The sequence below is a fragment of the Bos javanicus genome, chromosome 18 (genome assembly GCF_032452875.1).
Source record: "Bos javanicus breed banteng chromosome 18, ARS-OSU_banteng_1.0, whole genome shotgun sequence".
NCBI lineage: Eukaryota > Metazoa > Chordata > Mammalia > Artiodactyla > Bovidae > Bos > Bos javanicus.
This window is the reverse complement of record NC_083885.1, coordinates 63,995,568-64,020,024: the sequence shown is the minus strand read 5'-3', so window position 1 is coordinate 64,020,024 and position 24,457 is coordinate 63,995,568. Positions and strand designations below refer to the sequence as shown.

Below are 24,457 nucleotides of genomic sequence, written 5' to 3'. Positions count from 1 at the left end.
GGTAGGTGATAGCCACGGTTTTTTCAATGTGGCCATTATTATGTTGAGATAGGTTCCCTTTGTACTAGTTTGCATACTGCTTCCTTAGGTATTTAGAAAAAGAAGGCTTCTTAAATTGATAAGCGTCATTCTTTTCCCCTCCTGCTACTGCTGCTGCTAAGTTGCTTCAGTCGTGTCCGACTTTGTGCGACCTCATAGACGGAAGCCCACCAGGCTTCCCCATCCCTGGGATTCTCCAGGCAAGAACGCTGGAGTGGGTTGCCATTTCCTTCTCCAATGCTTGAAAGGGAAATGTGAAAGTGAAGTCACTCAGTCATGTCTGACTCTAGCCCACCAGGCTCCTCCATCCATGGGATTTTCCAGGCAAGAGTACTGCAGTGGGGTGCCATTGCCTTCTCCTCTTTTTCCCTACTGGTGTACAACCTTGGGTTTCCTTGATGCCTCTCTGAAATGGCTTCTTACAGTTGATCTCGTCAGCTGATTTTAGACAAAAGTCTTTGATGACTTAATTCATGAGAAAAGAAACAAGATTGGGTAACCCAATTTGATTACAACCATTGGATTACAATTACTGGACTGCTTCACAGTCTCCAAGCAGAGAAAAAATTCATCAGATCAGGAAAATCAATCTGTTTCCCCAAGAAATGCCATCCACAATTCTAAAGTAAATAAAATACATTAGAGAAAGGTTACTGCCAAACCAATATGGTGGCCTCTTTAATGGTTCTTCCTGTTGCAGTCTCCACAGGAAATGGAATCTACCCAGATTATCCAAAGTGGTTCCTTCCATGCCCTTTAGCCTATCAGTGGGATGGTGAGGTTATGGCCAGAAATCCCTGGAGTTTCACCCAAATCTCTATAAATATAGACATTTCAGCTCCAGACACACTTTGAGAGCCAGTGCCTGACCTGAGGAGGCTGAAGGCAAGAGACCTGGAAGGGGTAAGCAGTGAGTGGGCACGTCCAAGGAGGATGCCTAGAAATCAGGACACACGGCTGGGTTTCCAAAAGATCTTGCTTTCTGTTCATCTTACATTAGCTGGGAGACCTTGTGACAGGAGATCTTCCTCTAACCCCACGTGTAATCCAGCTCTTCTGCAAGGGGAGAAGAATGTTTCCACACATGTTGCTGTGAGGTGGCTGGTTTTCTTCAAGGGTTTCTGAGCGGCACCCTATGGCCATTTAAAAACTACATATATATTTATTATTAGTTTTAAGTTTTTTAATTCATTCATTTTGGCTGGGCTGGGTCTTCTTTGCTGTGAGGGCTTTCTCTAGTCGTAGCTAGAGGGGACTACTGTCTAGCTGAGGGGTATGGGCTTCTCTTTGTGGTGACTTCTCCCATGGCAGAGCTGGGAGTCTAGAGCTCAGGTTCAGTAGTTGCCCCTCTCAAGCTTAAGAGTTCTGATGCACAGGCTTAGAGGCAGGCGGGGTGTTCCCATATGAGGGATCAAACCCATGTCCCCTGCATTGGCAGCAGATTCTTAGCCACTGGACCACCAAGGAAGCCCTATGGTCATTTCTGACCAGACAGTTTTATGAAATATTGAATGAGTCGAGCAATGGTGTCCAATATTGGGATGTAGGGGAGACAGAAGGGTGGAAAAAAATGAAACCCATTTGTTTCTTTTTTTTGTCTCCCTAGACTTCTAAGAAGTGACTTTAATGCTGAGGAAAAGCAGAGGAAATCCATTTCCATAGGCGTCAACTGGGCACCCACTTCTAGAAGCATTTGCTCAGAGTCCTACTGGAAATTTGCTCCATCAATACGGCTGAGGACCAGACATTTTTTCAGGCTTGTGGACACATCACAGACAGCCCTGGGGCAGAGTCACAGGCATCCGTGCCACCCCAAGACACACTCATGGAAAACTCAGACTGTGACCAGGAAACCTGGCACGTCCGGTTCAGAACATTTAGCAGCTCGGAGGAGTCAGACCCTGTCGAGGATCTGAGGAGACTCCGTGAACTCTGCCATCTGTGGCTGAGGCCGGATCTTCACACCAAGGAGCAGATGATGGACAGGCTGGTGCTGGAGCAGTTCATGATCTGCATGCCCCTGGAGTGCCAGGTCCTGCTCAAAGAAAGTGGGGTGCAGAGTTGCAAAGACCTGGAGGACGTGCTGAAAAATAAGCAGAAACCCAAGAATTGGGTGAGTAGGACCTTAGTGATGGGTGTGGGACAAGGAGACACGTGCAAGCTGCAGGGATCACAAGATAGGACCTGAGGGTTTGGCTCTGTATCAGTGGTTCCCAAACAGGTGAGAGAAGTTCACAGTTGGGCAATTTGGGAGATACTTCTGGCTGTCTCAAATCGAAGGACGTAGATCTTTTACACCAAACGGGAGCTTCTATTGTCAATGCCATTGGATGCCTGAAAGCTACATTCCAGGTCTTATAGAGACTGATCTTGATTGATTTCTCCCCTCACAGACCATAGTCTGCATACAAGGGCAGAAATATCTTGTGCACGATCCCGATATTGAGATGGTTGAAGCCAAGGCCGGTGACATGGACGATGAGAGAGACCCGTGCAGGGAGCCCCAACCCCCCGTGATGGTCATACCTCCAGAGGATGGCCAGGAAGGAAGCCCAGAGCTGCAGAATCTGCCAGGAGCCACGAACCTATCTAGGGAGCAGGTGAGAGCGTGTAAGCAGGTAGAAGAGAGTCAGGTGGGTGTGGCTGCTGGAGTAATGGGGAGATTTGGCAAAGGACAGGAGTGGACCCATTGCTTCCAGGAATTCCCATGGATACATTCAGTTCCTAGGCATTTTTTCTAATCACTGTGAGAATGAAGATAATCCATCTCTGTCCCTCTGCTATGAAAGCTTCTAGTCTTAGGAGTGGGGAGAAGGAAATCCTGTCTTCCTGATAGGATGCTAGGTTCAATCTGCTACAGGTAAATGCACTGACAGGTGATTTACCCAAGGCCACTTTGCCCAAGGGCACGTCATATTTCAGAATATGATCATTCCTTACAACTGAAGGAGTGACTCTAAAGTGGACTCATTTTGCCCCCCAGTAGACATTGGGCTTCCCTAGTGGCTCAGATGGTGAAGAATCTGCTGACAATGCAGGAGACCTGGGTTGGGTCCCTGGGTCAGGAAGATCCCCTGTAGAAGGGAATGGCTACACACTTTAATGTTCTCGCCTGGAGAATCCCATGAACAGAGGAAACTGGCAGCTATAGTCATGGGCTTGCAGAGAGTCAGACATGACTGAGTGACTAACACTTTCCCTTATAGACATTGAAGAATGAATGGAAGACAGTTGATTTGTTCAAATAAGGTTGGGTATAGGCAGGGGATGCTATTGACTTGCATGGAGTGGAGACCAAAAATATTGAACGTCATCTTCCTATGTACTGGGTAACCACCATCGCAAAGATGCATCCAGGCAAAGTCTCCAACAATGATGGAGTCAAGAGAGCTGGACCTAGAGTTCTTTACTTCCAGAGTCAGGGGCAGGAAGGAGTGCGTATGATTTGGAGAGACCTATGCATAGAGAAGTCAGAGTGCCAACTGTGATGTCCTGATTTGATTGCAAGATACAGTCTGTGTAGATCCAGGACAGCCTTGAGTATCAGGAGATGATTATCAATCAGGGTGATGGGGTGGACCAGACGAAGTCAGGGCATAGCCCCTAAAATTTCATGAAGAAACTTGGAGTATAAGGTCAAGGTACGAGGCAGATGGGGAAATAGGAAACAGTTTTCCATGGACTAAGGTAAATGGCTTTGACTCTGCTTGTTTGTCCCCTGTCAGGATGAGAGAGCTCTCCCGCCAGAGACTGTTCCTGAAACAGGTGAGCTGGAGGGTCAGACGCCCACTGAGAACTTGGAGAAGGACCTGCTGGAAGACAGGGGAGAGACAAAAACCCTTCAATCTGAAGCACCTCAACTTCTGAAGGGTCCTGGTGAGTACTCAAAACCGTGGAATCCAGCAGAGTTAGTGACTCCCTCCTGTGGTGGCATGAGGCTGGGTAGCCAGCATCACCATCCTTGATGGGTGGGTGGAGATCATTGTCCAGTGCCAACCTTCTCCATCATCAATGTTCCAGTGTCCCACAGTCCAAGCTCTTAGCTTGGTTGCTTGATGGGAACTTCTCAGCCAACATCAAGGTTCCAGTGAGGCCGGCAGCACAGAAAATGCTCCATGTTAAATGTGGTGCTGAATTTCTTTCAGTGAATTCTGGGAGCATAGAGAGACAGAAGAATCCTCAAGAAGAAAGTGGTATTTAAATAGTGGCTCCTGAACCCTTTCCTTCTGTGTTGCAGAGGGAGACGTTTCCACTACGAGGGGATCCAGACGAGGTCCTCTAAAAAATCGCAGACATATGAAAAGGAAGCGGGACAGCAGTCCGACTTGCCAAGACGTGCGTCAAGAAGCAGCCACGTGTTTGGACCAAGGAGAGTTCTCAGGACAGCTTGGGTCCCATTCCGTTGGTTCATCTGGCACCGTGGGACCCACCAGTCTTCCTGAGGGAGCAGAAACCCCGGGACGGGCACCCTCTGAATGCAGCATCTGCAAAAAGAGCTTTCCTTATCAATCTCAGCTTACCCTGCTCCAGAGGACACACACAGGAGAGAGGCCCTTTCAATGCGACATATGTGCCAAAGGGTTCATACAGCCTTCAGATCTGCGGGTTCACGAGCAGATCCACACTGGCAAGAAGCCCTACAGCTGTGATGTCTGCCTCAAGAAGTTCACCCACGACTCCACGCTGCGTGCTCACAAGAGGCCCCACACCCAGGAGAAGCCTTTCCGCTGTGAGCACTGTGACAGAGCTTTCGGCCACCGAGGGAACCTCAGTGTTCACCGACGCACCCAATCTGGGCTCAAGCCCTACGTGTGCCCCGAGTGTCACAGTGCCTTCCGTCAGCTTGAGACTTTCAAAGGCGACTGGAAAATCCATTCCAAATGAGTCACCCAGGACCCCACCATCAGGTCCAAGTGGCGTCTGCTCCTAGAAGGAAATTCTGGATTATTTGTCACTTAGGTGATACAATGAAAGGGTGACATGTGAAGAACTTACAATCATACTGGAACCCGATGGGGTTCCATTCACATGAATTTGGTGAATATTTGAGTGATGACTTATCTTTCCCTTCAGAATTCGTTTTCTACTTTAGTGTAGCCTGTGTTTTCTTCTTTCAGTGAATGCAGGTCTCATTAGTTTTCTTCTTCATGAAACTGAGGTGACTGCTGATTGTCCCCCCATTAGGGAACATTTCATCGTAAAATAGGATGCTCCTAGCAGAGTGTCCAGAAGAAAAAGAGGATCACCAGTGAAATTTAAATTTCAAATAAACAAAGACATTTCTGTCAAATAAGTGTCCTGTGTACTTCCCCTTCCAGATTTTTTTTTATTTTTTAACTTTACTATCTTGTGTTGTTTTTGCCATGTATCAACATGAATCTGCCACAGGTATACACATGTTCCCCATCCTGAACCCTCCTCCCTCCTCCGTCCCTGTCCCATCCCTCTGGGTCATCCCGGTGCACCAGCCCCAAGCATCCAGTATCGTGCATCGAACCTGGACTGGCGACTCGTTTCATATATGATATTATACGTGTTTCAGTGCCATTCTCCCAAATCCTCCACCCTATCCCCAAGATTTTTTTATATGGAGTAGATGATAGCTGCGGTTTGTTACATGGCCATTATTATGTGGAGATATCATCCCTCTGTAAGGCTTCCCCAGTAGCTCAGTGGTAAACAATCCACCTGCACCATAGAAGACCCAGGTTCGATCCCGTCATCAGGAAGATCCCCTGGAGAAGGGAATGGTAACCCACTCCAGTATTCTTGCCTGGAGAATCCCATGGACAGAGGAGACAGGCAGGCTATGGCCTGTTGGGTTGCAAAGAGTCGGACATGACTGAAGCGACTGAGCACCCACTCGAGCATTTAAAGTAACTGTGTTCTTTTGGAATTATGAACTGTTAGGTAATGTAATATTAATGCCCTTTTGAACACTGAGATTCTAGGGTGTCTCTGCTTGAAAAGATTCTTCAAGGTAGCACTCTTTCATCCCACCTGGCTCTCCTCCAGCAGAAAGGAAGAGAGCTCATTTGGAGCAGAATGGAGATAATGAAGTATTTCTGTTCAAAGAATCAGCATTTTCTTCTATTAATTAGCCTGGGAATTTGTTGGGGGCGGCAAACTCAAGGATGATATTGTAATAGATATTGGTGTCTGGATGCTCTCACTTAAAAGCCAATACAGAGGCCAGGTTGGGGGAAAGGAAAGTTAGCTTTATTTTGGATGCCAGAAACTGTTGAAAGTGAAAGTGAAGTTGCTCAGTCATGTCCAACTCTTTGCGTCCCCGTGGACTGTAGCCTACCAGGTTCCCCCGTCCATGGCATTTTCTGGGCAAGAGTACTGGACTGGGTTGCCATTTCCTTCTCCAACAACTGTGGAGGGCGGGGCACTGTGGCCACTGCTGTTTTCCAAACTTGCTGACTTATTGAGTGCAACACTTTCACAGCATCATGTCTGAGGATTTGAAATAGCTCAACTGGAATTCCATCACCTCCACTAGCTTTGTTCATAGTGATTCTTCCTAAGGCCCACTTGACTTCACATTCCAGGCTGTCTGGCTCTAGGTGAGTGATCACACCTTCGGGATTATCTGGGTCGTGAAGATCTTTTTTGTATAGTTCTGTATATTCTTGCCTGGAGAAGGAAATGGCAACCCACTCCAGTGTTCTTTCCTGGAGAATCCCATAGACAGAGTAGCCTGGTAGGCTGCAGTCCATGGGGTCGCACAGAGTCGGACACGACTGAAGTGACTTGGCAGGCAGCAGGCAGTATATTCTTGCCAGCTCTTATTCATATCTTCTGCTTCTCTTGGGTCCATACCATTTCTGTCCTTTATTGTGCCCATCCTTGCATGAAATCTTCCCTTGGCAAATCCAAATCCTTTCTCACACCCTCAGAGGGCACCGCTCCTCACACTCTCTACCTTCTCCTCCACTCCCCAGCCACCTTGCACACCTGACCACACCAAGCCCAGCTGGCTTTGCGGTCTGGTTTCTAGGGTTTTCCTCCGCTGTCTGGAAAGTCCTTCCCCCGACACCCTCAGGTTGTCTTCCGATCTCCACACAATCAGTGGTTCTTTGGAGACGGACAGGCCTGGCTGTTGCTTTATCACCCAGCATCTCACTCCATCACCATGTTTCCTCAATAGCAGTTTCTCAGCCTCGGTATGTATTTTATTTTTAAATCCATTTATTTTCGGCTGTGCTGGGTCTTTGTTGCTGCTCGGGGCGCAGGGCTCCTCTCCAGTCCCGGGGCACAGGCTTCTCACTGCAGTGACCTCTCTTGTGCGGACCCCCGACTCTCGGGACTCTGGGCTTCAGTAGTGGCGGCTCCCAGGCTCGGTGGTTGTGTCGCATGGTCTTAGTTGCTCTGGAGCCCTGTGACCTTCTTGGGTCAGGGATGGAACTCGTGTGCTCTCATTGGCAGGCACAGCCTTTACCTCCGAGCCCCCGGGGAAGCCCGTTATTCACTTTTCTTAAGTAGTACTTAAGTGCGTCTGTGTTTTGAAGTCTTATTCATATTTCATGGTATTAATTTCTTGTGTTGATTTTTCAATAATGGTTCTAATACCCCTGTTTCTGAAGGGACCCAGTCTTTATATTCTATATTGCTTCTTTGAATTAGTTGCCTCCATCTTGGGCCTGTAAGTTAACATCCTTTGAGACAGAAGGAGGTGACAGAGGATGAGATGGTTTGATGCCATCACCGACTCAATGGACACGAGTTTGAGCAAAGTCCCGGGAGATAGTGAAGGACAGGGAAGCCTGGCGTGCTGCAGTCCATGGAGTTGCAAAGTGAAAGAAAGTGAAGTGGCTCTTTGTGACCCCATGGACTGTAGCCCACCAGGTTCCTCCCTCCATGGCATTTTCCAGTTAAGATTACTGCAGTGGGTTGCCATTCCCTTCTCCAGGGGATCTTCCCGACCCAGGGAACAAACCCACATCTCTTGCCTTGGCAGGCAGACTCTTTACCACTGAGCCTCCTGGGAAACCGTGAGAGAAGCTGACACAATTCTGAGAATTAACCTAACAAATGAAAACAAATGGACCCTGGAACTGAAGGTTAACTGTATCGACAACAATCAAGATGACACTGATCAGACCAGTGATGACCAGTTTCAGGATGATTGTCAGAGCTGACTGCGCTGTTTCTGCCTGTAGCCCCCTCCTTCCATCTATAAAAGCTGTTGCTCATTAATTGTCCGGGGTGGGAGGTGGAGGGAGTCAGTCCTTCCTCTTCCTTGTTGGAGAAGGAAATGGCAAACCAGTCCAGTACTCTTGCCTGGAAAATGCCATGGATGGAGGAGCCTAGTAGGCTACAGTCCACAGGGTCGCAAAGAGTTAGATATGACTGAGCAATTTCACTTTCAACAGTTGCTGGCATCCAGAATAATGCTAGCTTTCCTTTACCTGGCCTCTGTATTGGCTTTTAAGTGCGAGCAGCCAGACACCAATATCTATTACAATATCATCCTTGAGTTTGCCGCCCACAACAAATTCCCAAGCTAATTAATAGAAGAAAACGCTGATTCTTTGAAAAGAAATACTTCATTATCTCCATTCTGCTCCAAATGAGCTCTCTTCATTTCTGCTGGAGGAGAGCCAGGTGGGATGAAAGAGTGCTACCTTGAAGAATCTTTTCAAGCAGAGACACCCTAGAATCTCAGTGTTCAAATGGGCATTAATATTACATTACCTAACAGTTCATAATTCCAAAAGAATACAGTTACTTTAAATGCTCAAGTGGGTACTCAGTCGCTTCAGTGGTGTCCAACTCGTTGCAACCCAACAGACCATAGCCTGCCAGGCTCCTCTGTTCATGGGATTCTCCAGGCAAGAATACTGGAGTGGGTTGCCATTCCCTTCTCCAAGGGATCTTCCCAACCCAGGGATCGAACATGGTTCTCCTGCATTGCAGGCAGATTCTTTACCATCTGAGCCACCAGAAAAGCCCCAAAATAAATAAATAAAATAAAATATAATTTATATTTCAACTGTATTTCAATCGAAAAAGAGAGAGAGAAGACAAAGAAATACAGCCTATCCTCTGATTAGTAAGTTCTATATCTGTGGATTCAACCAATGTAGATTGGAAAAAAAAAAAAAAAAACCCACTCCAGTACTTTTGCCTGGAAAATCCCGTGGATGGAGGAGCCTGGTAGGCTGCAGTGCATGGGGTCACTAAGAGTCAGACACAACTGAAGCGACTTAGCAGCAGCAGATTGAAAAAAATAAAAAACAAAAAACAATTCTTCCAGTGCTTCAGATTTTCTTCCTGAGATTTTAATTTCACGATCTCAGTCTCAGTAGAGGGTGACGACACAGGGTTTCAGAAAAAGCCAGAGGGGCAAAGGTTTGGAGCAGAAGTCTGGGAACATCTAGGAACCCAGGCATCTTCCTCCTTGAGGACTTTCTGGCCGAGCACGCCTGGATCTGTGCAAGAGAAAGACGTCAGTTTGAATGGTTCCATTCCCCACCGCTACCCCAGCCAGGTTCTGAGTGTTGTGGTGACCCAAGAGAGGAACCTCTCTTCGGTTCACCTCAGTTTTGACAACTCTCTCGAGGACAGAGAGCTCCTCCTCTCTGCCCTTGCTTCTTCTGCCGTCTCCTATTCGCCTACCCGCCTACTTTCCTCTTGCACTCCCATTTGGAGATGGTACATGGTGATGCTGGGGAGTGTTTTCAAGAGCCAGAGTGTAGCCGAGTTTGCAGTGGGAAGCAGTGAATCAGAAGGTGTCCCCTGTCTGGGCTTAGTAGTCCTCCACCAGATACTTGTCAAAGCATGTCCCAAAATAAGGTTGGGATCGAAGGAGGTGGAATTGAGGTAAAAAAATCTAACTTGAGAACGGCAGGCAAAGCTGGGGCTTGATCGTTGGCTTTGTCTGTGGTCGGCTGGGTCAGTGGTATGTGAGCCTGCACTTGGTTAATTTAGTTCATTAATTTCACAGATATTTACCGAGCACCCACCATGCACCATCCATCGCACTAGGCAGTAAGCAAGACGGAGAAGGTCTCTCCACTCTCACGAAGCTTAGATTTTCCTGGAAGGAGACAGAGTATAAGTAGGTAAAACTATGAAGGAGGGAGAATCATATCGTGGTAAATGCTGCTAGTAAGTGGGTTCCCCTGGTGGCTCAGATGGTAAAGAATCTGCCTGCAATGTGGGACAGAGAGAAATAGATTAATGTCAGATCAAACGGGCAGGTGACCATTATATGGAAGAGGTGATGACTAAGCTGGTTTCTGAATGACACGAAGGATCTAGCCACGCAAAACTCTAGAAACAGAACTTCCTAGAGAATTCCCTGGACGCCCAGTCGTTAGGACTTGGTTCCTTCACTGCTGTGGTTCCATCCCTGCTCGGGGAACTAAGATCCCGCCCGCAAGGGGCAAAGCACAGTCAAAAATTTAAAAAAGGAACAGAGCTTTCTAGATTGAAGCAAGACTGGGTGCCAAGATCCTAGAGTGAACAGACCCAGTGTTTCAAGAAACTCAGAAACCAAAGCTGGGACAGATCATGTTTGAGTATGAGTGTGCGTGTGCCTACTCAGTCTCGTCTGACTCTGCGACCCCATGGACTGTAGCCCACCAGGCTCCTCTGTCCATGGGATTCTCCTGGCGAGAACACTGGAGTGGGTTGCCACGCCTTCCTCCGGGGGATCTTCCCCACCCAGGGATCGAACCCGAGTCTCTTACATCTCCTGCACCGGCAGGTGGATTCTTTACAACTCATACCACCTGGGAAGCCTTTGAGGATGAGTACAGAGTTCAGAGTGTAAAAGTTGGAAACAAAGATCTTATTTATTTTACTTAAAAAAAGATATTTATCTATCTGGCTGTGCTGGGTCTTAGTTGCAGCATGTGGGATCTTCACTGCTGTGTGAAATGGAAAGTCACTCAGCCCGACTCTTTGTGACCCCATGGACTATTCTCCAGGCCAGAGCACTGGAGTGGGTAGCCTTTCCCTTCTCCAGGGGATCTTCCCAACCCAGCGATCGAACCCAGGTCTCCCCCATTGCCGGTGGATTCTTTACCAACTGAGCTATCAGGGAAGCCCTCACTGCTGTGGACAGGATTTTTTTTTTTTGGTTGCGGCATGCAAACTCTCAGTTGCAGCACGTGGGATGCAGTTCCCTGAATAAGGATTGAACCAGGGGCCACTGCATTAGGAACTTGGAGTCTCAGCGACTGGGCCACCAGGGAAGTCCCCAGATCTTATTTAGGAAAGAGGTCAAGCTGGAGTGAACCTCGAGGTCAGAGGGAGGGATTGAGGTTCACATCTCAGCTAGAGCTAAACTGGAGGGTGATACTGGGGGAGGGGGCCAAGGTCCAGGCGTGGGGTCATAGCTGGAAACGGGCCAGAGTGTCAGGAAACGCCAGGGACTGTTTGAAATTAGAGGGGGACAGGAAGCTGAGCACGTGAGGTTGGGGCTAGGGCCTGTGGCTATAGGTGCGGGTCCCGGGGGTGAGCCCAGGGTCCTTCCCGCCTCCCCGAGCCTCCCAGCCCTGCTCCCCCCACCCCACCTCTCATAGTTCCCCAGTCTTTACCTCCGGTCTCTGCTTTGGCAGCAGTCTCCCCCAGACTCCTGGAGGCCAGCAGAGACTGGGAGTAGGGGAGGCCATCTAGGAAGAGAGACACACGTCAGTAAGCCTTTGGGGTTTTCAGTTTGGGACTGTGCGCTGTGCGGGTTTTTGTTTTTTTTTTTAATTCTGTCTTTATTTTTTGGGCTGTGCTGGGTCTTCATTGCTGCGAAGGTTTTTTCTGGTTGTGCCGGATGGGGGCCGCTTTTCCTTGCGGTGCGGGGGCTCCTCTTATTGCGGAGCTTGGGCTTCGTGGCTCCGTGGCACGTGGGGTCTCCCCGGATAGAGGACAGAACGTGTGTCCTCTGCGTTGGAGGGCGGATTCTTAACCAGGGCAGCGTTGGTTTTACTTCCTTGATTTCCTTGGAATCATACACTACTTAGCAGTTCTCATCTAGGGGCCAACGCCCCCTACTTCCTCCCCAGCCCCTCACCCCCTTCACCCGGGGATATTTGGCAATTTCCAGACCCATTGTTGGTTGTCACAACTTGGAGGAACTACCACCATCTAATGAATGGAGACCCGTTGTTGCTGTTCACTCAGTCGTGTCCGACTCTTTGCGACCCCATGGACTGCAGCATGCCAGGATTCCCTCTCCATCACCAACTCCCAGAGCTTGCTCAGACTCGTGTCCATCATGTTGGCAATGCCATCCAACCCTCTTATCCTCTGTCGTCCCCTTCTCCCGCCTTCAATCCTTCCCAGCATCAGGGTCTTTTTAAATGAGTCAGGTCTTCGCATCAGGCGGCCAAAGTATTGGAGCTTCAGCTTCAGCATCAGTCCTTCCAATGAATATTCAGGACTGATCTCCTTTAGGATGGAATGGTTGGATCTCCCTGCAGCCCAAGGGACTCTCAAGAGTCTTTTCCAACACCACAGTTGAAAAGCATCCGTTATTAAACATCCCCTGACACACAGCGGTTCAGCCTCAAATGTAAACAGCGCTAAGGTTGAGCAACTCTGCCCGAGATACAGTTAAGTGCCCGCATCTGGTAGGTGGTGATGAAGAGCAGGTTCCCTTCAGGTCGCCCTGAGCCTTCTTGTGTCTACCCACATGTCCCGAGGCCACATGCCCCCAGGGTTCTCTCCCTTGAGAGGCCAAAGGGGGAGAGGGGAGTCTCAGAGATGGTACCCAGCCAGGCACGACGAGGAGGTAAACAGGATCGGGGCTGAGCAAAGAGGAAGTGGATGGGGGGCCCTGCAAAGAGATACTTAGAACCACCGACACTCACCTGGCTCCCACCATCTGCCAGACCCTCTGCTAGGAATTTTCCATGCAGTCTCACTGACCACACTACAGAATTGTGAGGAGGCTTCATAACACCGTTTTAGGCGTTTGAAACAAACAGCATCACTCTCTCGTGTTCAGTCGCTCAGTCGTGTCCAACTCTGTGCGACTCCATGGACCGTAGCCCGCCAGGCTCCTCTGTCCATGGGATTCTCCAGGCAAGAACACTGGAGTGGGTTGCCATATCCTCTTCCAGGGGATCTTCCCGACCCAGGGATCGAACCCGTGTCTCTTATGTCTCCTGCGTGGGCAGGTGGGTTCCCAGGGAAGCCCCAATCAGTCTCCCAGGCTCCCTCAACGCGTGAGTGTCAGAGCAAAGGAGGGAGCCCACACACAGCGGGTTTCTGAAACCAGAGCCGGCAGGTGGGGCAGAGTGAGGGGATGGGGTGGGCCCTCCTTTTCCTGCCTTTACTCACCAATGGTTCTCCACAGGTCTAGGATCCCCAGGGTCGTCTTCTCCTTCCGGCCTCTGTCCGCCCTCGGGGGAGGGGGGAGCACTGCAAGGGGCGGGGAAGCAAGACCAAGAGGTCGTTAGAGGCAGAGAGGACACACAGCCGGTGGTCCCAGAGCACCGCTCAGCGGGCGAGGGACGGAGCATGGGCTGACCAGGCGGGGGCGCAGCTCTGAGAGACAGACACCTGCCCGGTTACCCACCCCCCACCCCAGCCGGGGGAGACTCCTGAGAGCCCCTTGGCCTGCAAGGTCAAACCAGTCCACCCTAAAGGAGATCAACCCCGAATATTCACTGGAAGGACTGATGCTGAAGCTGAAGTTCCGATACTTTGGCCACCTGATGCAAAGAACTGACTCATTTGAAAAGACCCTGATGCTGGGAAAGACTGAAGGCAGGAGAAGGGGACACAGAGGATGGGATGGTTGGATGGCATCACCGACGCGATGGACATGAGTTGAGTAAACTCCGGGAGTTGGTGATGGGCAGGGAGGCCTGGCGTGCTGCAGCCCTTGGGGTCTAAAGAGTCAGACACGACTGAGTGACTGAACAACAAACAACCCGTAGGTGGCAGAACTGGGGCTTGAGCCCACCTGCGTCTGCAGCAAACCTCACATCGTTTCTGCCACACTTCCTGGTGCCTGACCGACTGCACTGTCCCGAGAGCACGAGAGCACGTCTCCAGTGGTACAGCAAGCGCCCCGTGAAGATGGGGAGGGGGGTCGGGCAGAGGGGACGGGGGATCGTGGCAGGAAGTGCTCCGGTCTGTCTGACCCTCACGCAGTGTGGGGACAGCGTTGCGCCCGCTGTCACGGGCCGGGGAGCCGAGGCGTGGAGGCTGCACACCCGCCCCCGGGGGCAGAGCCGGGACTTGAAGCCAGCGGTCTGGCTCAGGGATCCCAGCGCACATCACTTCCCTAGACTAACCCCCAAGACCGGTCTGGAAATCAAGCCCGTGGGCTTTGGGGGCCGGGGGCCATAGGGCTGGGAGTTTCGAGTTGCGAACACACGGCTCACAGGCGCCAGGCAGGGATGGAGAGTCACTCACCGGGACCCAGGAGGTAGCCGGCACTGTTGAGGGTCCAGCCTCCTCGCCCCTAGATAGAGATGAGAGAGACAAGGCTCAGAGAGATGGGAAGTGCAGTCTGCACGGCTGGGAGGACCTGGGTCAGCACACCGCCCGCCGCAGCTCAGTCACCACTCTGTGAAGTCGTTTGGCTTAATCTGTGTTTCCCCAGTGGCTCAGCAGTAAAGAACCCACCTGCAGTGCAGGAGACCTAAGAGTCGCAGGTTCAATCTCTGTGTCTCTGTGTCGGGAAGATCACAGGTTCAATCCCTGGGTCAGGAAGATCCTCTGGAGGGCACTGGAGGAGGGCATGGCAACCCACTCCAGGATTCTTGTCTGGAGAATCCCACGGACAGAGGAGCCTGGCAGGCTACAGTCCATGGGGTCGCAAAGAGTCAGACACAACTGAGTGACTAAAATTATTGTGGGCTTACTCTATGCCAGCGTGGGTTCTGAGGACTGATGTAGGGAGTCCAGTGCAAAATGAAGATACAGGGCCCCTCCAGGTGACTCTCCTGCTTGCTACAGCACTGAAAGTTTACATTGTTGGGAAGCTCTGCCTTAGAAGGCAGCTTTGGGCATCTCTGGGCCAACGCTAATCATTAGGGTATTTTTGCTTTGGATAAGCTGAGCCCTGACCCCCTCGTATTCCACCTGTGATCTGTTCTAACCCGCCCCCCACCCCCGCCCTGGACCAGGGTGATGAATTCAGTCTTTCTTATTTAAGAAAAAAAAAAATGTTTTTTTAAATTTTTGGCTGCACCGTGTGGCCTGTGGGATCTTAGTTCCCAGACCAGGGATCAAACCAGCACCCCCTGCATTGGAAACACAGAGTCTTAACCACTGGACCGCTAGGGACGTCCCTCTTGCCCAGCCAGGAAAGCTAGAGCTCCTTTCCCGGGAGGGCAGTGACAGGTGTGCAGTGACAGGTGGGTCTCACCCCGTGGACGGGGGCAGAGGCTGGAGTCTCGGCCAGGCTGAGGAGGACCGCAAGAAGGAGCAGGCGAACAGACAGAGGCATCTCAGGGCTGGAGGGCTGGGTGCTGCGGAATGCTGCAAAGGGCAGGGGGGTTATTTGCTAATTTTGCAGCTTGATTGGGGTATAACTGATACGAAAAAAAAAAAAGAAAAACACGAAACATGTTTAAAGAATGCCTCTTGGTGAGTGTGGACATGACCTTTCACCGATAACACCATCATTGCAATAGATGTATCCACCACCTTCAGAAATTTCTGTGGGTTTTTTTTTCCCCCTCAAAATTTATATTTTTTCCCCAAAGATCCCTCATGGTAAATGTCACATTGCGCTTGAAAATATGTGGTTTATTTTCAAATATCTTTTGATACTGATCTCTAGCATAATTCCACAGTGATAGAAGCACAGACTGTGTGATTTCAATACTTTTACACCATGAAATTTCTGCACCTTGTTTTATGTCCCTGGATGTGTTCCAGTGTCTCCTGGTTTATACTCTATGGGAACTTGAATACCATTTGTATCCTGCTGTTATGTGAAAATTGTATAAATCTTAATTATGTTGAAATGGTTCATAGTGCTTTTCACGTCTACTATATCCTTCTACTTCTCTGTCTATTCATCCTATTAATTTTTGACAATTTGATATTGAAACTCCAACTAAAAATCTTAATTTGTCTATTTTTAAAAAAACTGTAATTACAGTGGAACTATACGTAACCTAGTTCTGTATTTTCCAAGTGTCCTGTAAAATGTGTGATCATACTTTCATAATTTAAAAAAATAAAAATTAAAAAAACTTTTATTTTTAAATTTTTAATTGGAGGATAATTGCTTTACAATGTTGCATTGGCTTCTGCCATATAGCTACATGAATCAGCCATAGGTACATACATGTCCCCTCCCTCTTGACCCTCCCTCCCATCCCACCCCTCGAGGTTGTCACAGAGCACTGGGTTGAGCTTCTGTGGGGTTTTGTTTTTTTTTTAAGATGCCACACGTAAGTGGGTCTGAGGCTCTGATGGCTCAGACGTAAAGTGTCTGCCTGCAATGTGGGAGACCCAGGTTCGATCCCTGGGTCAGACAGATCCCCTGGACAAGGAAATGGCAACCCATTCCATACTCTTGCCTGGAAAAATCTCATAGACAGGGGGGTCCATGGGGTCTCCAAGAGTCCGACACAACTGAGCGACTTCACTTTCACTTTTCATTTAAGTGGGCTTCCCTGGTAGCTCAGATGGTAGAGAATCTGCCTGAAATTTGAGAGACCAGGGTTCGATCCTTAGGTTGGAAAGATCCCTTGGAGAAGGGAATGGGTACTCACTCCAGTATTCTTGCCTGGAGAATCCCACGGATGGAGGAGCCTGGCACGCTACAGTCCTTGGGGTTGCAAAGAGTCGGACACAACTAAGCAACTAACACACACTTCACTTCACATGTAAGTGAAATCATACAGTACTTATCTTTCTCTGTCTCTTAATATACTGTAAAGTGCAGGATATCCTGTTGTTAACTGAAGGTTCATCTCTACATTTTGGGTCATAAATATATAATCAAGAATTAAAACGAACACTTCTGAATTTTTTAACTTTATGTGGAGCACATTTCTTTAAGTAAAATGAGAGTTGGTGGAGGGAGAATCCCAAAGTAAGTAAGTAACAGGATATTCAGTACATAGAATGTAAGTGTGTGTGCAAGTGTGAAAGTTGCTCAGTCATGTCTGAGTCTCGGACTACACAGTCCATGGAATTCTCCAGGCCAGAATACTGGAGTGGGTAGTCTCTCCCTTCTCCAGGGGATCTTCCCAACCCAGGGATCAAACCCAGGTCTCCCGCATTGCAGGCGGATTGTTTACCAGCTGAGCCACAAGAATACTGGAAGTGGGTAGCCTATGCCCTTCTCCAGCATATCTTCCCCACCCAGGGTCTCCTGCATTGCAGGGGGACTCTTTACCAACTTAGCTATCAGGGAAGCCCTGATACATAGTACATAGTACATAGAATATGCCCCTCCAAACCCCGCAGTGCATGAGTGACCCGTTTCAGAACCAGAGAGGCCTGAACTGAGACAGTAAGACTGACATAGATACACACCACCACGTGTAAAATAGCTAGCTAGTGGGGAGCTCAAGCCAGGGCTCTGTGATGTCCTAGAGGGGAAGAATAGGGGGGAGGCGGTGGGAAGAAGGCTCAAGACTCTTTGCGACCCCAAGGACTGCAGCCCACCAGGCTCCACTCTCCATGGGGTTTTCCGGCAAGAATGCCAAAGTAGGTAGCCACTCCATTCTCCAGGGGGTCTTCCCGACCCGGGGATCGAACCCAGGTCTCCTGCATTGCAGGCGGATTCTTTACCGTCTGAGCCACCAGGGAAGCCCCAGATAGCCAGTGGGAAGCTCAGCTTGGTGGTCTATGATGACCTTCTTCTTGGAGGGGTGGGATGGGGGTGGGATGGGAGGAAGGCTCAAGAGGGAGGCGGTCTATGTTCACATATAGCTGACTCCCGTCACCGCACAGCAGAAACCAACACAACCTTGGAAAGCACTCACTCATCCTCCAAATAAAAACCAGGGCCACGGACCACCACCGTGCCTCCCCTATCCAGCCCTGGAACGCCGCCTCCTCACTGGCCCCAGCCCCTGTCCCGGACCTCCCAGCCCCCTCCCTGCCTCACCTGTGTCCCTCCCCACCTCCCCCTCCCCTTCTCCGCATCCCCTCCCGCCTGCATCTCCATCCTCCCAGGACCCCAGCCTCCCCGCCTCGGTCTCACCTCGCTGGAGTGGGCAGACCCCGCCACCTTTCTCCTGTCGGCCGGTCTGGGTCCCAGCTCCCGAGAGACTCCAGCTTTTATACCCGAGGGGGAGAGGCGGGAGGAGGGAAGCCGGAGGAGACTAGACGGGGAGAGGGCGTGGGGGAGAAAGGCGGAGCGGAGCGCCCGCCCACAGGAGGGGTTTCTCAGGTCAGGACAAGGATGCTTCCCGGAAGGAAGATTTCTCTGCCCGTTTCCCCCGCAGACCCCGCAACCCGAGGTGTTTGCTCCGCATTTATCCAAGGACCCCCAGCCCACCTCCGCCTGGTGTCGGCGTTAGTGGGAAGGGGGCGGTGGACGGGGCTTGGGGAGGCGGGGTATTCTGGGTTCTCTGCACGCCCTTGACTTCTCTCCACCTGCCGGGGCACCCGGGCCACCTGTTTCCGTGTTTGTGGAGCGTCTCTCCTCGCCACACACCGGGAAATAAGCTCGCTGCAGGCCGGGGGCGGCGGGGCCCGGGGATGGGGGCGGTCACGTCCTGGGAGTCGCCAGCACGCGGCGCTAGCCAGGCGGGCCCCTTCGGCCGCGCTCGGAGGCTCTTCCGCGCGTCCTGACCCGGGAGGGCGCTTCCGCATCCACTGGGTGGAGGCCAAGGATGCTGCATCCTCCGGGGCAGAGGACAGCCCCCACCCCCAGCAAAGAACCACTGGACCTCCAGTGTCCGTAGTACAAGGATGGGAAACCCTGTGGCAACCCCTAAAACGGTCCCCAGAACCGAACAAATGTTGCTGGATGAACAAATGAAGAGTGTGTGTGTGTGTGGGTGTGCGCTTGGTCTCTCTCCCGCTCCGTTTCGCTTCCTCCGTTCATCTGTCTGTTCCTTTCTCTGCCTCTGGGCCCCGGGACAGCAGCAGTTTTCCAGAGGAAAGACCCCGGAATTAAAGGGAACGGGGCCCGGCCCGCTGGCTCTACTCCCGGGCTTTCGACCGTCCTGGGGTCCTCGCGGGACTCGATGTCCTGGCTCTGAGATGAAGAGCCCGGGTTCAGCCCGGACTCGGGGGTCCTTGCTCCAGGTCCTCATCTCTACCCCAGCCCTACCACCCCCACTGCAGACCTTTCTGGACTGCCATGCCCGTCTGCCTCGCTTTTAAGAGGCTCAGGCTTTACCGACTGAGCTAACCGGGAGACCACTCCCGCCTGCCTCAACCTTAAAAGCAAGACCCCCAGCGGGGAGGAGGGTGAGAAACAGCATCCCGGAAACCTAGTGCGCGCCTCCCCCGGGTGGCTCCCTCTCCCCTCTTCCCGGCTTCCTTCCCTTCTCATCTGGGGGGAGGGGGTGGTGTTCCGATTGCGAGAAGGTGACAAGGAGGTGTAAATGGCTCTGCTGGAAAAGAGCGGGAGCGGGGGAGGCTGTCGAGGATAAACCGGCTGATCTGAACCTGGCGGACCCGCCTCTCTGCGTGACCAGTGCCGTGAAAAGTGAAGCCATGGGGTCTGCATCTTACGCAAACAAACACACACACACAACCCGGATGATGTGGGGGACATGTCACTTTACATTTCTGTGACACAGCTGGACGTCTGTGGATGTGTGTATATGTGTGGACATCCATGCATCTGTGCAGATACCTAGCTAGGTAGCTACCTAGCGTATCTCCTATAAGAGCTATATCTCCTTTGAGTATTCCCTAAGTAGCAGTTGTTGTTCAGTCGCTAAGCTGTGTCTGGACTGTTTGCGACCCGACCCCATCGACTGTAGCCTGCCAGGCTCCTCTGTCCATGGGATTCTCCAGGCAAGAAGACTGGAGTGGGTTGCCATGCCCTCCTCCAGGGGATCTTCCCGACCCAGGGAGCGAACCCATGTTTCTTGGGTCTCCTGCATTGGCGGGCGAATTCTTTACCACCGAGCCACCTGGGAAGCCTTTTCTCATATAGGTTAACACAGAATTCCTTGCTTTTTTTGCGACAGTTTTCAGAAGCATGTCTCTGTACAGATAAGGCTCTGAATATGGATTTGCATACATACATATATCTCTCCAAGTGAAAGTCGCTCAGTCGTGTCTGACTCGGACTGGGGTCCGTGCAATTCTCCAGGCCAGAATACTGGAGTGGGCAGCCATTCCCTTCTCCAGGGGATCTTCCAAACCCAGGGATGGAACCCAGGTCTCCTGCATTGCAGGCGGATTCTTTACTGGCTGAGCCACCAGGGAAGCCCGTATCTCTCCACCTCTTCCTTTAAACAGCCCCCAAGCCCTAAGGTGAAGTGGCTCAGTCGTGTCCGACTCTTTGCGACCCCACGGACTGTAGCCTACCAGGCTCTTCTATCCATGGGATTTTCCAGGCAAGAGTACTGGAGTGGGCTGCCATTTCCTTCTCCAAGCCCTAGGAGTTGTTATATCCCCCTGCTACCACGAGGGGGAGCCAAGCCCAGGACGATCCGGCACCTCCCAGAGTTTCCTGCGTCCCTTTGTTATTGTTTGGTGGGTGTGTTCAGAATACCTCCCGTTACGAGATTCGAAATCTAAAAAAAGAAAAAGAAAATGTTACAAATAGACCTACTTACAAAAGTATATATCGCAGTGCGATATATAACATAGGTAACTAGTAAGGACCCGCTGTACAGCATGGGAAACTCTGCTCAGTACTCTGCAACGGCCTATATAAGAGTCCTAAAAAACAGTGGCTGTGTGTATATGCATGGGCTTCCAGGGGGCTCAGAGGTAAAGAACACGCCTGCCAACGCAGGAGACACAGGTTCCATCGCTGGGCCGGAAGATCCCCTGGAGGAGGGAATGGCAACCCACTCCAGTCTTCTGGTCTGGAGAATTCCCTGGGCAGAGGAGCCTGGCGGGCTACAGTCCACGGGGTCGCAGAGAGTCGGACACGACTGAGCGACTCAACACCACCAATGTGTATATATATAACTGGCGCACTTTGCTGCACACCTGACACCAACACAACGCTGTAAATCAACTCTACTCCAGTGAAAATTAATTTTAACAAAAATAAAGAACTCTTTGCATGAGATCTCTCCTCTTGAAAAATCTTGAGGACTCCAGTCAGGGGTTCAGCAGACCTCTAGAACATACTCATCTAGCGTAACTGAGTGCCTTCTCCCCCCGTGCACACACACACACACACACACACAAACACACACACACACGGCATGCATGAGAAATCAGCCAAGGGGGGAAACCAGGACGTTCAAAAACACGTGGCGATTAGCCAGCCCACCGTGAACCACCACGGGGTCAAGGAAGAGATGGTGTGTGAAGTCAGGAAACACCCTGAGTTAGGCTGGCTGACTCAGACCTCCGCCAAGGCTTCCTCAGAGATTACAGATCCCGCCCCCACGGTTACAGTTAAATTTTCATGAGTCGGGGGGAGGGGGCTTACAAGGCCAAGTTTAACGACAGTGACTGGCCCTCAGTGCTTTCATCCGGGGGGTGGCAGAGTATGCCAACCCCCTAAGGATGCCATGTTGGGATATTGATCACTCTGAGCCTAAGCACATGGGAAAAAAACACAAAAACATCAGGGAGAGACTTCCTCCCCGCCCCCCACCCTCCACACACACACACACACACACACACACACACACACACACACTTTTACTTCTGCTGGGAACACTTATGAACATCCAAAGGAACTGTTCATCTACGCCATTGGCTTTCTATCAAGTACTTGAAGAAGTGATATAGGAGGATTTAGTCTGCTCCCAACAAATAATATATTTAAGTGTCTACATTAGGATGAAGGTGTAAATTGAAAGACCGAGGAAAGAAAATTGAGGCAGGCAGCGGGAGGAACAGCTGGATTTTCTGTCTGCCGTCTCCTGCTTTAGCATACTGAGAGAACACAGGGAGGTGAAGACGGGGTGGACAGGGGTGGGTAGGTTGGTAGATGGATGGCTGATAGATGAGAGGTAATTGATAGATGATATATAGCTGAAAGAGATGACAGATAATTGACAGATAATAGACGAGGCTTCCCTGATGGCTCAGATGGTTAAGGACCCACCTCAATGCACGAGACTCAGGAGACGTGGGTTTGATCCTTAGGTTGGAAAGATCCCCTGGAGGAGGGCATGGCAACCCACTCCAGTCTTCTTGCCTGGAGAATCCCATGCACAGAGGAGCCTGGTGGGCTACAGTCCATGGGGTCAGATCGCAAAGAGTCAGACATGACTTAGCGACTGAACAATAACAACTGCTACTTAGGGAGTACTCAAAGGAGATAGAGCTCTTATATCTCATAGGAGATACGGCTAGGTAGCTACATAGCTAGATATCTGCACAGATGCATGGACGGAAGGAAAAAACACATAGAAATAGAGAAAGACAGCAAGGGTCAGAGAGAATGTGTGTGTGAACGTGTGCTTAGCCATTCAATCCTGCTGGACTCTTTGCAACCCTGTGGACTGTAGCCCGGCAGGCCCCTCTGTCCATGCCAGGCCCCTCTGTCCGTGGCGTTTTCCAGGCAAGAATACTGGAACTGGTTGCCATCCCTTTCTGCAGGGGATCTTCCTGCCTGACCTAGGGATCGAACCTGGGTCTCCTGCATTGCAGGCAGATTCTTTGCCCACTGAGCCACCTGGGAAGACTTTATTTGCTAATAACAGTTAAAGAAGAAGCAAGATTGTCTAACTCTTGCAGGCCTCTTGTGTGCAAATTCTGTTCACTCATTTCTGTTTTTGCTGCAGCTCGTTTCCCCGTTAGTTATTCCCTCCGTATCAGTGGAGGAAGGGAAACAGGCATGGTTCTTGTCTGGCTGAAGACATAAACTTCAGTTTTGCCCCATTTGGCAAATATCAGCTGTCTGGGCCAGGGGCCCTTCTATCCCCTACTTCAACTTCGTTCCCAGACCAGGGATCAAACCTGAGCCCTCTGTGTTGGAAGCTTGAAGTCTTAACCACTGGACCATCAGGGAAGTCTCCGTTCTGAGGTTCTTAGTATATATTTCCAAATTACCTTCAACAATAGGGGACCAGTCTGCCATACCGCCAGCACTATGGGAAGGTCCCCACTCCACCTGGGAGAGTCACCTATTTTGAGAGAAGTTTAGTGAGAAAGACGTGAGCATTGCCGGTGCCAAAGAAATCGGTGGATTTTTAAAACAAGGATGGGTGGCTGAGGCTGACAATCGTGTTATCAGTAGGGGCAAGATGTCTGAGAGACAGCGGGAGAGGAACCCGTGGTCAGGAAGCGTCATTTCCTAGCTGACCCCCAGAGCACATTTCTGTGAGAAGCTGGTGAGTCAGAATGCGGTGGAGTCCAGGAGGGGTCAGGATGTTGAGGGCAGCCTGTGAAAAGCTTCGCTGGTGTTGATCGTGCCTTCACGCCGGGGCCTCAAGTGGAGTGCCGTCAGGCGGGGGGCGGAGGGGGGTCGTGCTGATCCATCCTGGAGCCTGCAAAGGTGGGCGCGTCCTGGGGTCCCGAAGCCGACAGCAGCCAGGACGCAGAGTTCAAGGGACAGCATGGCCTAGCCTTTAACGGGTGAGTGGGCCAGAAGGTGTGGACATTTTTTTCAACCTTTTTTTACTGAACTATAGTTGACTTACAATGCTGTGTTCATTTTGGCTGTACAGCAAAATGACTCAGTTATACCCTACTGTCATCACTGTTGCTGTTCAGTCGCCGAGTCGTGTCCGACTCTTTGCAGCCCCACGAACTGCAGCACGCCAGGCCTCCCTGCCCATCATCAACTCCCGGAACTTGCTCAAACTCATGTCCGTTGAGTTGGTGATGCCATCCAACCATCTCATCCTCTGTCGCCGCCTTCTCCTCCTGCCCTCAGTCTTACCCAGCATCAGGGTCTCTTCCAGTGAGTCAGTTCTTTGTGTGTATATATGCACAATACTCTAAAAGCTCTCGTCCATTATGGTTTATCGTAGGTTTATCATAGTTCCCTGCGCTATACAGTAGGGCCTTGCTGTGTATCCATCCTATATATAAAATCTTACGTCTGCTAATCCCAACCTCCCACTTTAGCCCTCCCCCAGCCCCCTCTCCCCCGCAACCACCAGTTTGTTCTCTATGTCCATGAGTCTCTTTCTCTTTCAAAGATGGATTCCTTTGTGTCATATTTTAGATTTCACATATAAGTTATTCCATATGGATTTGGTATTTCTCTTCACCTGACTTAATCCACTCAGTTCTCTAGTTGCACCCACATTGCTGCAAATGGCATGATTGCATTCTTTTTTTCATGGCTGAGTAGTATTCCATCGTATATACGGACCACATCTTCTTTACCCACTCCTCTGCTGGTGGACATTTAGGTTGCTTGCGTGTCTTGACTATTGTG

The 24,457-nt window shown here is 50.6% G+C and overlaps 1 protein-coding gene and 1 long non-coding RNA gene across 2 annotated transcripts; one reads left to right on the top strand and one right to left on the bottom strand.

Annotated features, from left to right (window-relative positions):
* Nucleotides 1–374: 374 nt before the first annotated feature.
* LOC133231166 (zinc finger and SCAN domain-containing protein 5B-like) lies at nucleotides 375–5,318 on the top strand. Its single transcript, XM_061389460.1, has 4 exons — nucleotides 375–2,152; nucleotides 2,433–2,639; nucleotides 3,765–3,915; nucleotides 4,277–5,318. The coding sequence occupies exons 1-4, from the start codon at nucleotides 1,865–1,867 to the stop codon at nucleotides 4,921–4,923; spliced, it is 1,293 nt and encodes a 430-aa protein (XP_061245444.1). The 5' UTR covers nucleotides 375–1,864; the 3' UTR covers nucleotides 4,924–5,318.
* Nucleotides 5,319–9,851: 4,533 nt separating this feature from the next.
* On the bottom strand, nucleotides 9,852–15,095 carry LOC133231164 (uncharacterized). The gene is made up of 5 exons (XR_009731065.1): nucleotides 14,626–15,095; nucleotides 14,413–14,461; nucleotides 13,330–13,410; nucleotides 11,592–11,666; nucleotides 9,852–10,084 (listed from the first exon to the last, which is right to left on the bottom strand). It is a non-coding gene; the product is annotated as an uncharacterized LOC133231164 (long non-coding RNA).
* Between the last annotated feature and the right edge of the window lie 9,362 nt (nucleotides 15,096–24,457).